The sequence below is a fragment of the Trachemys scripta genome, chromosome 2 (genome assembly GCF_013100865.1).
Source record: "Trachemys scripta elegans isolate TJP31775 chromosome 2, CAS_Tse_1.0, whole genome shotgun sequence".
Lineage (NCBI taxonomy): Eukaryota > Metazoa > Chordata > Testudines > Emydidae > Trachemys > Trachemys scripta.
In genome coordinates, this window is record NC_048299.1 from 155,352,774 (window position 1) to 155,369,670 (window position 16,897).

Genomic DNA, 16,897 nt, shown 5'->3' on the forward strand with positions numbered 1-16,897 from the left:
ACTTTAGAAGTAGTAATTACACTGCCAGGGACTGGCTAGTGCATCTGTGAACCACTTCCCTCTATTAGATTATTAGCTGAGATAAATCTTACTTGTATTAAAATCGTTTTGATAAGCCAGTAGTTCTCAACCAGAAGTCTGGGGCCCCCTGGGAGACCACGAGCAGGTTTCGGGGGAGGGGGGGTCCGCCAAGCAGGGCTAGCATTAGACTTGTTGAGGCCCAGGGCAGAAAGTTGAAGCCCCACCACATGGGGCTGAAGCCTGGGACCCTGAATCCCGCCACCTGGGGCTGAAGCCGAAGCCTGGGCAAGTTAGCTTTGTGGGGCCCCGTGTGTGTGTGTCTCTGGGCAATTGTCCTGCTTGTTACCCCCTAACACCAACCCTGGCTTTTATATGTAGAAAACCAGTTGTTGTGGCACAACTGGGCTGTGGAGTTTTATAGCATGTTCGGGGGGAGAGGGGGGCTCATAAAGAAAAAGGTTGAGAACCCCGATATAGGCCTCAAATCCAGGATCAAAGCTCCATTGTGGTAGGTATGGACAGACAGGCATATCCCTTCTTCGGAGTTTAAAAGCTTTAGTTTGAGGAAAGGTGCAACTGGGGCGGTTGGAGGGGAAGCAAACTAAGGGAGGACAAAGTAATAGTGATATTGATGAATTTTAATGGAGACAAAACAAACAGATGATTTAGTTGGTGTTGGTCCTGCTTTGAGCAGGGGGTTGGACTAGATGACCTCCTGAGGTCCCTTCCAACCCTGCTATTCTATGAGTTGCAGCAATCTCAGTTCACCCGCTGGCCTTTTGGCAGAACTGCTTCTCTTGGGGGTAGATAGATTCCTGGGAGCCTGGTGAGGTCACAGCCTAGCAGTATGACATCAGCATCGTGCTGGCATGATACCGCGGCGCAGTATGTGGAGTCACTGCATGGCCGGGGGGCACACAGCACGGCACGCTGATGTCATGGCACAGCACATCACAGTGAGGTCACTGCACCGCAGTGGGGTGATGGCACGGGGAGGTCACAGCAAGCCCTGGTGATGTCACTGCGCTGCGGGACCTTGCCCCGCCGTGGTGGGGCCCAGCGCTGGCATCGCCCCTTTATGGAAGGGAAGGGAAATCTCGCGGGAGCCCAGGCGAGAGTTTGGCGCGACTGCGCGGGAGGAAGATGGCGGCGGCGGCGGCAACAACGGCAGCGGCGCCGACGCCGGAGGACGGGGAGGTGGTGGGGGAGGCCGCGGCCGGGGACCCCCCGGGACCCCCTGAGCAGGGCGCCGGGGACTCCGAGACCGGGTGAGGCCGGTAGTGGATGGGGGCCCCCGGTTACCCCGGGCGCTGCCCCGTGGAGCGAGATCCCCCGGTTACCTCGGGGGGGGGGAGGAGGCGGGGCGCTGCCCCCCTGGAGCGGGGCCCCCTGGTTACCCCGGGGGCTTCTCACCCTCTCTCTCCTGTCCATGCAGGGGGGACACCAACCTGGTCGATGTCACCGCTGGCTTGGAGACCGAGTCCTCTAATGGGAAGGATCCCCTAGTACGTGAGTGCTGCTGTGCTGGGTCTCTGTAGGGCGGGGGGCAGATCCGTGGGGTGCCGGCACCAAGTCCCCCGCCGTTTGGGGGAATCCCTGCGGGGCAGGGACCGTTGTTTCATGTGTTTGTGCAGCAGCTGGCACAAGGAGAGTCTGATCCCTGATGGACGCCTTTAGGCATTGCCACCTTACAAAGCAGGTATAGCAGTGTGTTTCCTGTGGCACGGTGCTCGTGTGTATGCCCTGCAGCCTTGATCTGGCTCACTGTGCCAGAAAGCCTCTGTGTGTAACCTGTCAGACCATGTCACCTGTGTGCTGATACCTATGCGCTACATTAGACTTTTCCCTGAGCTGTTTTCATTAACCCCAGTGGGGTTGCCCCACGAATGAACTGAATCAATTGTATGTAAAGTACAAAATATTTCCGTGGGCTGGACATAGGCCTGGCAGGTTGGGGAGTCATTAACACCTAGCAAAGGAGTAAAATTATACAACTGGTGTAAGGTCTGGCCTACCAAAGGAAAATTTGTATGTGTTTTTCTGTGTGGTTGCTCAGAATAAGAATAGAGAACTTAGTACGTGCCTGTGCCTTGTCTGTACATAGGGGCCTACCAAATTCATAGTCCATTTTGGTCAATTTCACAGTCATAGAATTTAAAAATCATAAATTTCATTATTTCAGCTATTTAAATCTGAAATTTCATGGTGGTGTAATTGTAGGGGTCCTGACCCAAAAAGGAGTTCCAGCGGGTGGGGATGTCACAAGGTTATTGTGGGGGGTTTGTGGTCAGTACTGCTAACCTTGCTTCTGTGCTGCTGGTGGTGGCAGTGCTGCCTTTGGAGCTGGGTAGCCAGAGAGCAGTGGCTGCTGACTGGGAGCCAAGCTCTGAAGGCACCAGCCAGCAGCAGCGCAGAAGTAAGGATGGCATGGTATGGTATTGCCACTTTACCTCTGCTCTGCTGCCTGCAGAGCTGGGCCCTCAGTCAGCAGCCGCCACTCTGCGGCCACCCAGCTCTGAAAGCAGCAGCGCAGAAGTAAGGGTGGCAATACTGCAACCCCCTAAAATAACCTTGTGACCCCCCTGCAACTCCCTTTTGGGTCAGGATCCCCAATTTGAGAAACACTGGTCTTCCCTGTGAAATCTGTATAGTATAGGGTAAAAGCACACAAAAGACCAGATTTCACGGTCCGTGGCGCGTTTTTCATGGCCGTGAATTTGGTAGGGCCCTATCTATATTGTCCAATGTTGGCAGAGCCAGTGCAAAAAAATATTTAAAATGCCTGCAAACGTTTGTAGTGTAAATTTCCTCAGTGTGTGGCGCATTCTTATTTGGTAGCATCTTACAGTCTCTACCCAGATGTAAATGGATACACAAAGTGTCTGGTGGCAGAGAATCTTGCCCAATATATTTTCTCCGGTGGTCAAACCTAAAACTTGTTTTTTTAAATGTTCTTTTGATACTTAACAACAACAACAAAAGCTTAGTACACTTGGCCTGATTCACTTATTACTTTGGGAGGAAACTGTCATAAAGATGCTTGCAGAAAACTTTTTATATCTTTACTAGTATAATGGGCCTTTGTTCACTGATGATTAGCACAGGAGAAGGGGAAATATAATTAAAAATAGAAAATATTTTCCTTGAGGCATCAGTAAAATGTTACTAGTTAGCTATCAGCGGCCTGGCAAAGCATGAAATGCCAGAGGCCTTGAAAGACTAAAGTTACATATTGGCTCGGGTACAGCTGGATTCAGACTAGCGATGGAATGAAAATGCTGGAACTGTGAACAATGTAAAGAAATTCAGACTGAAATTTCAAAACGCTACTTTTTAAAAGCCATTGCTGTATATGAAAAATTAAACATGTACTCCTTGACTCCAGAGAGAGAAATTTTTCTCATTTGGGCTTTTATTCACCTCTAAATCTCCCCTCCTTTAACTTACCATGCTATATTGCTCATCTATGCAAAAGCCAATTCTTGATTCAGCAGCTAAAATTGTCACCTGTTTCCATGGAGAAGCTTGTGTGGCTGTCTCTGTTGTCTGAAGCCATCCAATAGTTAAACCCATTCACAGCAGAGTTGTCCCTCAGCTATTGGCATTTTGAAGAAATGAGGAGAAATCTTTTGATCCTTTTAATTTTAGCAATCTCTACAGGGGACTGTAATGAACAAAATGTGACTTGATTGACATGGGATTGTTCTTGGCGCTCTGTTTAATCAAGTCCAGACCTGTTAATGCTGCTATGATTGCAGGAAGGTGCTGGGGACAGTTCTGAAGTCTTGGACACTCAGACGGGTTCAGTGGATGAAGAGAATGGGCGACAGCTTGGAGAGATAGAGCTGCAGTGCGGGATTTGTACAAAGTGGTTCACAGCGGACACCTTTGGCATTGATACTACGTATGTAATAACTCTTTTTAGTACTCTGCAGATAATCTGTTCTTTTCTTCATATCTCGGTACTTATGGCCCCCCAGCACCATAGTATTTTTGTATCTTCCAGAATTTACTCTAAATTCTATTAAACTTCTCTGTAAAATAGTGGTTTGTTTTTTAAGAACAAACTCCAACCCAGGAACGGTATACTTGCTTGTGAAATGCTTCTGATTCCAGCTGAGGGAGGTCTCCCAAAAGCACTGTTAACTTAGAGCTAGGGTTGCTCAGGGCAAATTTTTGTATCAGTGCACTCACTAAAAATCAAGGAAATTCCCAGTTAAGACAAATATAACAACCATATGCACTCACAGATTCCAAAAAGTTAAAAAGCTCAGTGAAGCAGAGCTAAGGAAAATACATACAGTAGAACATCAGAGTTATGAACTGACCAGTCAACCACACGCCTCATTTGGAACCAGAAATATGCAATCAGGCAGCAGAGACCAAAAAGAAAAAGCAAATACTGTACAGAACCGTGTTAAATTATCCTTTTTTTAGTAGTTTGTGGGTTTTTTTTTTTAAATAATATCGCGAGGAAACTGTTTCTGTACTTTTAAATTTAAGATAGTTAAAAGCAGCATTTTTCTTCTGCAGTAAAGTTTAAAAGTTGTATTTAGTCAATGTTCAGTTGTAAACTTTTGAAAGAACAACCATAATGTTTTGTTAAGAGTTATGAACATTTCAGATTTATGAACAATCACTATTCTCAAGGTGTTCATAACTCTGGGGTTCTGCTGTATGTCATTACATGAGATTCTGAACGTTTTCCTTACATCACAAAGGTGATGGAGTGAAGAATTTTCTTTATTAAAAGATTCAGAACCTAAACTCAGTCAAATTCAATACATTTTGAAACAATGCTGCCAGGTAGAGGAAGTGCTAAATCTAAGTTTTGTTTTGTTTAAACAAAAATGGAAATTTTTAGAATGTAAATTCCCTGGGGAAAAGACCTTGTCTTCCTATTTTGTTTGTGTAGAGTCTAGCACACTGAGAGCTATGTAAACAATAATAGTTTTACATAACACAAAGTGTTTATATTTTTCTTTCAGTTCAATGAAAAATCTTTGTTTGCATTTAGACATTTTCCTGAAGTATTTGCAGCCTTGGGCTACTGCATGAGACATATGTGAAACTGACTTAAAAAGGGGTTGGGGGAGGGAGGAGAGAGTTGGCTAGTTTATATTTGCTGACTGAAGAGCAAAAAAGTAAAGGGACACTGAAATTGGAAAGTAAGTTCAATTTGATATTTGAGGTGTCTAAGGAATCTTCTTTTTAAAGGTAACTTTAATGTGTGTGAAATAAAAATTAGTTTTAAAATGGACTTGGTTAGTATTTTATGGGGAAGTTTTCTATAGCTATAGATGTACCTTGACTAATCCATGCTTCATTGTTAAAGGCCCCAGAGTTGCTTTCAGCTTACCTTGGTGGCCGAATTTCAGGACTGCTTCTTAAAACAGAAAAATGACATTTAGTTCACATTCACGTTTTCCAGAATTTAATAGTTTTCATTGTTGTTGACACTGAGTTACCAAATCTGATGAAAGCATCGGTGAATGTGCGTGGGGGAATTTTTTAATGAAGAAAGAGAGTAATCATTTTCTTTTTCTGGTGTAATGGAAAAGCTGTGGATAGAGTCAAATGATTTTGCTGTTTCACAGATCATGTCTGCCTTTCATGACCAACTACAGTTTCCATTGCAATGTCTGTCATCACAGCGGGAACACATACTTTCTAAGAAAACAAGCAAGTAAGTAAAAACAAACACTTACTGTAAAAGCTTGATTTTCTTTCCCCCTTTGAATCTTTGTTGGGGATGGAATGGTCCTGTGTGACCTTTGTCCTATAGCTGGTTAAAGTCTGTCTGTCTGGGTCTGGTGAAGATTTGCGGTGCTGATTGCAACACAACCTGCTGGAGGATGCCACTGTGCAAATGAATTTCTTAGGTTTGGTAGAATTCTTGCCTTCAGCCAAGGTTCCTTTTTTTATGAGCACATAACTCACTCTAGCATCCCCATTTCCAAAATTCAGGATATTGTAGATGTGAAGCCAACTAATGGAAGTTCATCTAAGCTTAGATCTGCTGTGTTCTTAGTATTTACCAACCTTATTGTTATATATAAATACACTTGACCTTCATCATCAAGGATGTAACTGTAGTTTTGGTATATTTTTGTTTTGTTTTTAAGATCTGAAGGAAATGTGCCTTAGTGCTCTGGCCAACTTGACGTGGCAGTCAAGGACACAAGATGAGCACCCAAAAACTATGTTCTCAAAAGACAAGGTACAGATATGATTAGACAGTTACATCTGAACGTGAGTTATGACTTGACAGAAAAGGAATTGCCTAGATCCACAAGTTCAGACAAAAATTGACAATATGAGCTGTCAGTTTCACCAGCGCTGATAGGTCAATTATAATGTGTATGATCTGGAGTTGAAAGAGATGTTGGCTTAATAAAGTAATTTTAACTCTTATCATATAACTGTTTTAAGGCCTCATTTTATTAACTCTTTTTTTTTTTTTTAAATAGGATATTATACCATTTATTGACAAGTACTGGGAGTGTATGACAACTAGACAGAGACCTGGAAAAATGACTTGGCCAAATAACATTGTAAAAACAATGGTAAGTAACAAAAAATTTAAATTTGCAGAGGATCTTTGTTAATGATCGAGCTGCTTTCTGATAGTCTTGTTTGATAATCATTAGAATTGAACTAGAAAAGTAGTTCAGACATTAATACTGTCTCTGTGACTTCTTACTTTGTGGTGTGTATCTACTGTAAATTTTACACAGTTATTCTTGGGCATGACTTGGTCTTCTGAAGGTGTTTCTAACTCCCATATTTCAGTGTAAAGAAAGGGATGTGTTCTTGGTGAAAGAGCATCCAGACCCAGGTAGTAAAGATCCAGAGGACGATTATCCAAAGTTTGGGCTACTAGATCAGGTACGTGATTGAGGCAGGGGGAAAGTTCTCCCTTCTGCACCATGGTTCTCATGACTCGATGTAACTAATATTAAGAGCATTTGGACTTCATATTGCATTGCCGAAGATTGTGGTACATGAATGTGCATTGAATGAAAGGTGTGTTTATAAACATAACTGTGCATATTTAAGTACACACGTTTGGAATGTATGCATGTTGCCTGCTGTTTGACAATGTATTTACAATAAGAAACTGGAGACCCACCAGTAATTTAATTCCAGGGACCTAGTTAACTTTTCTGATACAGGTTCCAATTGTTTGTCCTCTTTAGCACATTCTGTGCAGTTGTGCTGTGCTGCTGTTCCAACTCTGCTGGAGAAACATTCAAGTTGAAAGAATATGGGAATGTTGGGAGTTCCACCCACCAGCTGCCTGGCCAAACTCAGTTGCATGATTTGGCAATAATTCCGGAAAGGATGCGTGATAGTCTACTATTGTTGAGTGCTAATGCTTTATTTTCTAGTATGTGCAAGGGCTTTTAAAAGGTATCTCTGTTTTTATGGCCCTTGTTGCACTCTCTGATGGCATCAAAACTACCCATTCTTAATGCTGTTCTGGTAACGTTATGGTGTAACTGAAACAGAGTCCTGCCTTTAGCAGTGGAGACTATCCTGTTGTTCTCCTCATCCTTTTTGTTGTGACTCACTCAAAATGCATGCAGGAATCTTGCCTCCATTTTTAAAAGGCATGACCCTCTACCAGCATGTGTCTAGGATATAGGAAGGCTTAAAATCTCTACTAACTTATGCCTAGATGTTTATATGACATACATGGTGCACAATCCCAGAGATTGGTAACTTCTGATGCTATGTGACTGTTTCTTAGCACAAATAAAAATGGCAGGAGCTTGACCCTGTGTAGTTTGGGTCCTTTTTTTAGAACTAGAAAAAACATAATCATCCCAGGGTATTAGATGTAAGACTTCTGCTCTGAACTTGTTGTTTTATGTCGTGCTGCTAAAGTTTCAGTAGCACTTCAATTCTTGGAAATCCTCAAGAGCAAAAACTTCTTGCTCAGACTTTGAACCAGACACACGCTCTCAGAACAAGTGGTAAGTACTAACCTGCCCATAAATCTGTAATATTGTTAAACTGAGTTTTTCTTTTTCAGGACCTTGCTAATATTGGTCCAGCATACGATAACCAGAAGCAGAGCAGTGCAGTATCTACTAGTGGAAGCTTAAATGGCAAGTTCTTTAATTTTACTAAAAGAAAATGTGCTAAATAGTTCACATTTTCTCAAAGTCCTACAGCTGAACACATCCTCTATTATATTAACTTTAACATTTACAGCTTAATAAAAATGAAACACCTATTAGCCTGTATGTAAACAGTCTCGTAACTGCTATTTCCAGAATTTATTGAGCCAATTTAAATCTGTCTTGTTTTTCTGTAGTGATATAAATTAGTCTTTACCCTATCACAGATGATCACACTTTTAGACAGCCGGTCATACCATAGTAGTACACATGTGCTTGCAAGACAGCTGTTTTAAAAACTGATATCTTCACTGAAAACAAAGTTTGCCTTCCTCTTTCCCTGTCCAACCCCAAAATGTTGATTTTTAATTGTGACAGAACATTATCCTGCGAACTTCCAATTTTCCTCATTCTGAGATTTCAAGAGCACTTGGGAAGCTTTATTCAGTTATACATTTCCATGTAATGCTCACTTGCAGCTTAGTGTTCTCCCTCTTAGAGGAATGACTATGCTGATGGAGTAATCTCTTCAGCTCTGTCCATGCTATGAGCTAGAGGAGTGATCGCCCGCTTGCCAACATGTACTCGTGGCTGCAGCAGCATGGCTCAGCTGTCCACCGGGTTCAGGTGGGTTTGTATTCCACTGCTGCGTCCCATGTTGCCACGGCTACACAACTATTTATACCCACGCTAGCTCTCCTCCAGCTAGCGTGAGAATGTCTGCAAGCTGGGAGTCACTCCCCTTGCTCAAAGTGCAAACATAGCGTTCATGTGTGAGGCAAACGTTTTACTGGTACCTAATATAAACTATCCACAAAAAATGGCTGGTTGTGCATGGTGTTAAACCATTTTTCAGTAACCCTACAACCCTGTGTTATCTAGTGCCTAACCTGAAGTGGTTCTCTTAAAAAATCGTGCACCTGTCCATCATTGCAGATCTCTAAAGTGTATATTGTCTCCATTTCATGCACTGGTTATGTTTTCCTTTAGTCATTAAAATTTGACAAATACATGGTGCCACTTCTGTCCTTACAGGTGGAGCCTCTTTGGGAGGTGAATATTTACCTTTCAGCTTCTAAAACTTAAGTATTGTTGTGGTTTGGAAAAGCTTTTTGCTCAATTGTCTTAGAAGCTAAAGTGAATTAAAAATCTAAAGCGTGTCCTAAAAATGATTGCAGTAATATTTAATATGAAACAGTAATTCCAGTTTTTAATGTTTAGCAGTTAGAAGCTGTTAAATTGTCATATTCTGCCTCACATGACTGATACAAAGTGTCCCTTTCACTTTAATTTGTTCTCTCGTGTAGGATTCAATTTCAGTTATATTGTGAACTTCAGTTTAGTATCAAATAACTGGCTTCTGAAGAATTGGTGTATTAAACACAAGCACAAAATTTACACTGTGCTATTGATCAGGTAAAATTCAGACATGCTGGGGTAGCTTTAGTTTTGCGATTTATAAATCTACTATGACAAACTACGGTGTTAGTAATCTGCAGTATAGATACAAACAAGTGCAGTTTAGATCAGTTCATGTTTGTGCAGAATATGATATCCCTCCAAGGTCTCTATCCCTTACACTGCAACAGGTATGCTAATAATTTAAAAGCTTGCTACTTTTTTAGTTACAGTACACTACGCAGTTGTTAAAGGTGTTTCACTGCAGTACAGCAAAATTGTGTATTCTTTCATTTTTAGGTCGGTAATGTAAATAAGCTATATTTTTCCTCAGGGGGATGTGATGTATTTTATCACTTTAGATAATAATATATTCAATACAGGTTCAAAGTAATTTGGTTTATCAAATACATTAAAGGAATTAGACACTAATTTGGCATAATTCTGGTATTAGATGTTCAATGTTTTGTCTTACCCTGCAGTTTGATGAAGCTAGTGTTGAAGACATTAATATTATCATGAAATGCCTTGCTCTTAATATTTACATTGCAAAAAATAACAATTTTGGAAACACTGCAAAGGAACACCTTTTATTGCTTTTTATTTTCCCCATTTTGGTGTATTTCATTTTATATATTGAACTTAATGTTAAGTGCTTACTGCTGAAGCAGATATTATGTGTCAAAGTGTATCGCAAGCATATTGTAAATCATTGAGACAACTGACAGTCTGCTTAAAATGGGAAAAAGTTGACTTTGGGAGCGGGGTTACTTCTGCAAAAACAAATTAAATCCTTTGTTGTCCTTGTGTGTTTGGAACTTCCATGAAAGTGTGTCAACATTTTCTCTCAAACTAAATATACAAATGATACCATTTGAAAAGAAAACTATGAGCAAGTAAAGATTTATAATTCATGTAATAAAATTGTTGAGTTTCCTCCTGTTAAGTGAGTTTTGATAAGCTGACTTTATTATCCACACATTTCTCTTAAAACTGATTAGAGACTGCAGATAAATTTTATCTTTCGCTAGATTAGTTTTCTCTGAATGGTATCAATGTCAAACTTCTATATAAAAGTTTGTTTTTTGTTTAATTAAGCCATTTGATAGTGACACACATGGAGTTTCTGCTCTCACAGATTCCCTGTATCACCAACAGTTGCATATAAAGCACTAGCTGATGTGGATTTGTGGTAATTTCTCTCCAAAGGGGGCATTCCAGCAGGAGGTAGTGGGAAAGGAAGAGGAGCAAAACGCAAACAGCAAGATGGAGGGACCACAGGAACAGCCAAGAAAACCAGAAGGTAAATGAAAGACACAGGCTAAATGAAGTAACTTAACAGTGGCAGATGGACAAAGTACAGGAAAATATAGGGAACACTCTTGTATCGGCCAGGGTTATGAGGATGGTCTTTCTTAACGACAGAATAAGTGCCTCCCATCTTTGACGCAGTTCTGCACGTGCTATTTGGAAATTAAGAGGGTGCAACCTTGTTATAAACTTTAATCTCCCACAATTCAAACTAACATCTTGATATAATCTGTCCTCACACTAAACTGTAGACCATTATATAATACAAACTTCCTGTATGTGACTATACCTGTTTTAGAAACTGTCACTTTGAGCACCATTTAAGCTCGTCAGAGGTGGGATGCTGTAGTCATCTGCATGTCTTTGTAAAAGGCAGTGAAGGAGGAAGTATTGAAGGGTGGCTTTGCTTAAGGAAATGGTTAGAATGTTGTTCGTGTCTCTAGCAGTTTATGGGTGTGTGGTTCCTGGCAATTATGCTGAAGTAAATGCTAACATTTTCCCTTGTGCTTCTTCCAGTGACCCTTTGTTTTCTGCTCAGCGCCTGCCACCTCATGGTTACCCTCTGGAGCACCCTTTTAATAAAGATGGATATCGTTACATTCTGGCTGAGCCTGACCCCCATGCGCCTGACCCAGAGAAACTGGAGCTAGACTGTTGGGCAGGAAAACCTATTCCTGGAGATCTCTACAGAGCATGCCTATATGAACGAGTCCTCCTAGCATTGCATGACCGAGGTAAGCTGGATAGCCAGCTCCCCATATGAGGGATCTTCTCTGTAACCTCACTGTCTCAATTAGTAAAGCTTCAAAACATAATTGTGCTGGGAAACAGACATAGATATTAAATTGAGCATCGCAACCTTTGATCAGTTCACTCACCCGCTTGTTAATCACAAATTGCATCTGTCTTTCTAACTACTTTAGCACCTCAGCTAAAGATCTCTGATGACAGACTGACCGTTATCGGAGAGAAAGGATACTCCATGGTACGAGCCTCGCATGGGGTGCGGAAGGGAGACTGGTACTTTGAGATATCTGTGGATGAGATGCCTCCAGACACAGCTGCCAGACTTGGCTGGTCGCAGCCACTAGGTAAAGTAATTGCTGAAGACCCCTTAAGAAAGCAAAGATGCTTGCTCCGGTTTTCATTCCCTGCATTTTGGGTAGCTCAGATCACTCAACAATAAGCCCCAGTACTAACTCTGGAGAGGAAATCGATGTTGATTGGTTATGGAAGTGCTAGAACCCTTAAGTGTATTTTTCTGAGAATGATTGGAGCAGGACTGCTGCAAACCCTTTGGAATATTGTGTAGTGAGTCATAGTGCCCGAGTGCCTAGTTTTCTGCTTGAGTACAGATTAGTCCTGCAGACTGTTGGCTTCACTGTTGCTTGCTTGGCCTCGCTAATCACTTTAGGGTTTATAAACTCTTTCTAGTCCAGTTCAACAGTCCGTGCCATAGTTTTAAGAGCCAACAGCAGGTGTGTCATGAATATTTATGAAGTAAATATTTTCAGTATTAAGTGGAAAACTTTGCACTGAAACACACAGAAATGTGTAGCCTGGAAGGAAAAATCCCCGTTTCATGTACAATTAGATGTTAGTGCCTGGTAAACCTAGCTGCTTTTAGAAACAGTACATTCATGCAAGGTCCTGAAGAAAAGGGTCTCATGCTTCCTGGTCTGACATCTGGTTTTCGACAGGGAACCTGCAGGCTCCCCTAGGCTATGACAAGTTCAGTTACTCCTGGCGCAGCAAGAAAGGAACAAAGTTTCATCAGTCCATAGGCAAACACTATTCAGCTGGCTATGGACAAGGAGATGTACTGGGTTTTTATATCAGTCTTCCTGAAGATACAGAGACAGCAAAGTCACTGCCTGATACCTATAAAGATAAGGTAAGCTGGATTCCTCTAGGCTGTGCCTAGCTGGTCTCAATTTGTTTAACCGTACCAGACCTTGGCTATGATAAACAGGGCTCCACACTTGAAGGTGTAGTAGCCCAGGCTCTGTGATGAACTGGAGTCCCTCTAACTGAATGGGAGGCAAATAATGATTTGTTAACTCTTACCACTGACTAAGGAAGTAGCATGGTGTGATTGATGGTCTAGAGGGCTAGTCTTAAAAGCCCCAAATGCCTTATGTAAACAACAGTCCTTACCTGAATTCCAGACACTACAAGCGAGGGTCAGATGAGCAAGAGACAGGGAGAGGAAGAGCGGGACTACCTCCCGGTTATTCAGTAAGGCACATCCATGTCTTGGTTCCGTGAATGTGCCAATCAATAGAAATGCTGCAGATGGGACTAGTTCAGAATTCTGATTCCATACTTAATGGAGCCTCATTTGTCATTGGTGACCAGACATTGATATATCTTGGTCTCCAGTCATTAGGGGCTTGTGTACTAACCAGTCCTATCGCATCTGGTTACCATTAACTATATTACAAAAAGTAATGGTGTGAATGTCTTGCAGCCTGGCTCTGTTGCTTACCTTTTTTAGGCTTTGATCAAGTTCAAAAGCTACTTGTATTTTGAAGAGAAGGATTTTGTGGATAAAGCAGAGAAGAGCCTAAAGCAAACTCCTGGAAGCCAAGTAAGTTGGATGTCAGGAGTGGGGTGGAAACTTGAGACCAGACACTTTAGAAATCCATAGAAAACGCTAGAGCACCACAAATCTATTGAACAGGTTCACTCTACATTCCTTTATAGATTTTCACTTAAGATTCTTGGTGTTCATTTATTTGAATCTTATCACACCCTTTTACAAGGATGTCAAATTGGATGGTCTCTGTTAGGCTTATACAGACTTGACTAAGCAAGTAATGCAGCTTGGGTTACATCTTCTTTGACCTGTAATAAAACACTGCAGCTAGTTACATTTTGTGGAATGCAAGACTTTAAAGACTGACTTATTTTTCAGTTACAAATGCACGAGGCATCTTGCAAAATGAAGTAGAGAGAGAGGCTTTATGCTCTGTTAGCAACTAAGTCAACAAATTGGGGGATGGGGAATGAGAGGAGGGCGGCTACAAATAATGTAGGGCTAGTCAGTAAAGCATGAACGCGCCTTGATTCAGTTACTGTTTCTGTTTTGCAGATAATCTTCTATAAAAATGGTGTCAGCCAAGGAGTTGCCTTTAAAGAGATTTTTGAAGGCGTTTATTTCCCTGCCATTTCTTTGTACAAGGGCTGCACGGTAGGTACATACTGAGGCAAACGTACAGCTGGTGGTGCTTGGGGGACAGGACGTGTGTTATTTGTGTTGGGATAGTGCAGAGGTGGAGCAGAACCCCATTGCACTAGTCCATGTGCAACCACAACACAAAGGGTCCCTGCCAGCGTACCATCTAAATGTGCATTGGGGGAGGAGTCTAACAGAACTAAGCTTATTCCAGTGATGTGGGCCTAGTGCTTTCCGAGTACTCTTGCAATAGCTCATCTGCCTACTGTGGGCTGCAAGTAGATGTATAAAGAGACTCCACTTGAAGCTACTCTTAACTTTTTAGTTCTGTTGTATCACTAGTCTCCATAAAGCTGAGGCAAAGCTCTTACCTGTGGTGGATGAGATCATAGCTTTCCATGTCACCTAAAACCACCCAGCCTGTTAAATGCTGAATGAGCAATTTCCCGTGCTTTGTGTCGTGCATGTCCATCTGATGCGAAATAGATCTACTTCCCTGTCACAGGTTTCAGTAAACTTTGGACCGTACTTCAAATACCCTCCAAGAGACATCACTTACCGCCCCGTAAGTACTAATTCATAACTACATTCGCTTTTTCTTGTATCTCCATTCTATCAACAAAAGAAAGTTCAAGATTGAGTGGACCACTCAGTTGTCACCTGATTCTCTTTTGGAGGGTGGCAAGGAGAACCTAATCTGACTGTATAAAGAGGCATTAATAGTAACTTTCTGCTAACTTCGTTAGGACAGCTACCTTGCCAAGGTGTGTGTTTGAGCAACATTTTATTGAGGGGAAAAATAGACTGGGTTTTAAAAGTCCAAAAGCACCATCTTGGCAGGATCTGTCAAGTACCTCAAGCTAACTATTTCCCTGTAGTTTACATGTGCAACTTTAGACTATTTTTTTATCCCATGATGTGCTTGAAGTGCAGTTCCTAAAGCAAGGCACTCTTTACCTCCAATATATTTACCAGAAATAAAATTAGGGGGAAAAATCTCAAATCACGTGGCAGTCTTAAAATCTTTCCCATTACCCTGTATTGCAGACTCTTGCTTCTGACTCTATTGAGAGCAAGTTAAAAAAATTCAAAGAGGGATTGGACATTTGTTTGGCTAACATGAATTACTTACTGTTTGAACTGGAGTATATCTTTCAAAAAACATGCTTAGAGGTCACATTATCCCACATCTGCCTCCAGTCCCTTATATTGAAACATCTAGACTAAACTGGCCTAGGAATTGCCAGACTGGATCAGACCTATGTCTTCAAATATTAAGGTTGCATCTAAAAATATTGGGGAGGATAGAAAGAAGCATTTTGCCTTTTAAGCATCGCCTTAGACTGCGTCAACTCCAGTGTTCCATCTGTGAACGTATGACCCCAGTCACAAATGGAAGTTATTGCATCAGGTATTCCTTGAACTTTCCTTTGTCCACCAGCTCTCTACTTTGAAAAGGGCGTACGCTTGCCAACCATATTGTGTGGTAGGGGGATTTAAGTGTTTTTTCTAATAAATCATCTTAAGAGTTCCTTAGACCAATTCCTTAACAGGTATTAAAATAGAGGGATGAGCTAGATTAGAGTGGATGAAAGCCCTGTATGTGCATTTCATTGCTTAGTGTAAGACTATGGTAGTTTAAGGATTATTGCCTTTTCCACAGGGTATATTCTAGCAGAAAACATTCCTTGAAGGCAATTTTGCCCATTGCTATATACACAAAGACTTGTGTGACAGAAGTAAGGTGACTTTATACTGAAGCTAACCCATTTCCCATCAGAGAAGTGATAGAAAACAGCACAGTGCTAAGCTGTGCTCTGCACCCCAAGTAATTAAAGCAGGACTGCTGTAACCTCTTCTCTTCCCCTTCCCAACAGATGAGCGACATGGGCTGGGGTGCTGTTGTAGAGCACACATTGGCAGATGTCTTGTATCATGTGGAGACAGAAGTTGATGGAAGACGAAGCCCACCGTGGGAGCCCTAGAGGAGATGCTGTATATACCGATATCTTAAACACTGGACAAACATGGTTTATTTCTAGAGAATTGCAACATCAGTTTCTGAACCATCACTACTTTGTAAAGGATAAACCATACTCAGCTGCTACCTAACTGGCAGGTATTTATAGAGGGTTGAGGGCTTGGGTTATTGGTGGTGTTAGGTGTACACTATATTTTAAAAACCCAACCTCCGCCACCAGGCCAGTGACTTGTTACATGTATTGTGCTACTCAGTGGTGTCTTCTGGAGTTTTCAGCTAACTGTATTTTTAACAAGTTACTGGAGTGAGTATTTGATCATATCACAACTTCATTTAATATCTAGCTTAGTCACTGCACCAGGAGTGGGCAATAGCCATACAGCCCTGCTTCATCATACATTTCAGTTGAGCAGTTGTAGCCAAATACCTTAACACAGGTTAGTATAAGCAGCTGTGTTGAAGGATTTTTAAAACTGTAAACAGCTTCCATACAAAGGGATATTGCTGTACCAAAAGTACTATGTAAAACTGAAGTTAGGGGGGAGAGATTGTGATTTTTATATTAACTGGCAACCAGTTTAAAATAAAACCTTTCCCCAAACTTGTTACAGCTTTTGTCTGTTTTATGGCTAAAGTCTTAAGAGCCTTGATCTGGCACACCACCTATGCTAGGGAGGTTTGTGATGTGCTCTTAGCTTGACCCCCCTTTCTCCAGGCATTGTAGGAGTCAGAGTGTACTTCCAGCTGAGTTTATACTGCAGGGGCTAGTCACTAGCACTGTGAACACCTGCTGTAAGTTAAGGTTTGACTTGCAGAGACCAACAGCTGTAAGCTACTTTTCAGGCCTTAAGGCCCTAAAAGGTTTATTTTGTTGTGGGTAGG

General features: G+C 41.8%; 1 protein-coding gene across 3 annotated transcripts; it reads left to right on the plus strand.

Moving 5' to 3' along the window:
- Positions 1 to 1,145: 1,145 nt before the first annotated feature.
- On the plus strand, positions 1,146 to 16,623 carry ASH2L (ASH2 like, histone lysine methyltransferase complex subunit). Of its 3 annotated transcripts, XM_034761967.1 has the most exons (17): positions 1,146 to 1,289; positions 1,457 to 1,526; positions 3,780 to 3,925; positions 5,619 to 5,707; positions 6,147 to 6,241; positions 6,492 to 6,587; positions 6,814 to 6,909; positions 8,060 to 8,135; positions 9,183 to 9,200; positions 10,755 to 10,848; positions 11,373 to 11,590; positions 11,780 to 11,947; positions 12,557 to 12,750; positions 13,354 to 13,446; positions 13,951 to 14,049; positions 14,540 to 14,599; positions 15,912 to 16,623. In XM_034761967.1, the coding sequence occupies exons 1-17, from the start codon at positions 1,165 to 1,167 to the stop codon at positions 16,017 to 16,019; spliced, it is 1,845 nt and encodes a 614-aa protein (XP_034617858.1). In that variant the 5' UTR covers positions 1,146 to 1,164; the 3' UTR covers positions 16,020 to 16,623. The 3 variants fall into 3 exon arrangements, with proteins under 3 accessions (XP_034617858.1, XP_034617859.1, XP_034617860.1); XM_034761968.1 differs by lacking the exon at positions 9,183 to 9,200; XM_034761969.1 differs by lacking the exon at positions 1,146 to 1,289 and having other exon boundaries at positions 1,457 to 1,530.
- The last annotated feature ends 274 nt before the right edge of the window (positions 16,624 to 16,897 follow it).

Bases quoted from the DNA above. Each gene is read 5' to 3' on its own strand.
- ASH2L (XM_034761967.1), top strand. From the start codon at position 1,165: ATGGCGGCGGCGGCGGCAACAACGGCAGCGGCGCCGACGCCGGAGGAC. The intron at 1,290-1,456 runs GTGAGGCCGGTA...CTGTCCATGCAG, and splicing joins GCCGGGGACTCCGAGACCGG to GGGGGACACCAACCTGGTCG. The intron at 14,600-15,911 runs GTAAGTACTAAT...CCTTCCCAACAG, and splicing joins GAGACATCACTTACCGCCCC to ATGAGCGACATGGGCTGGGG.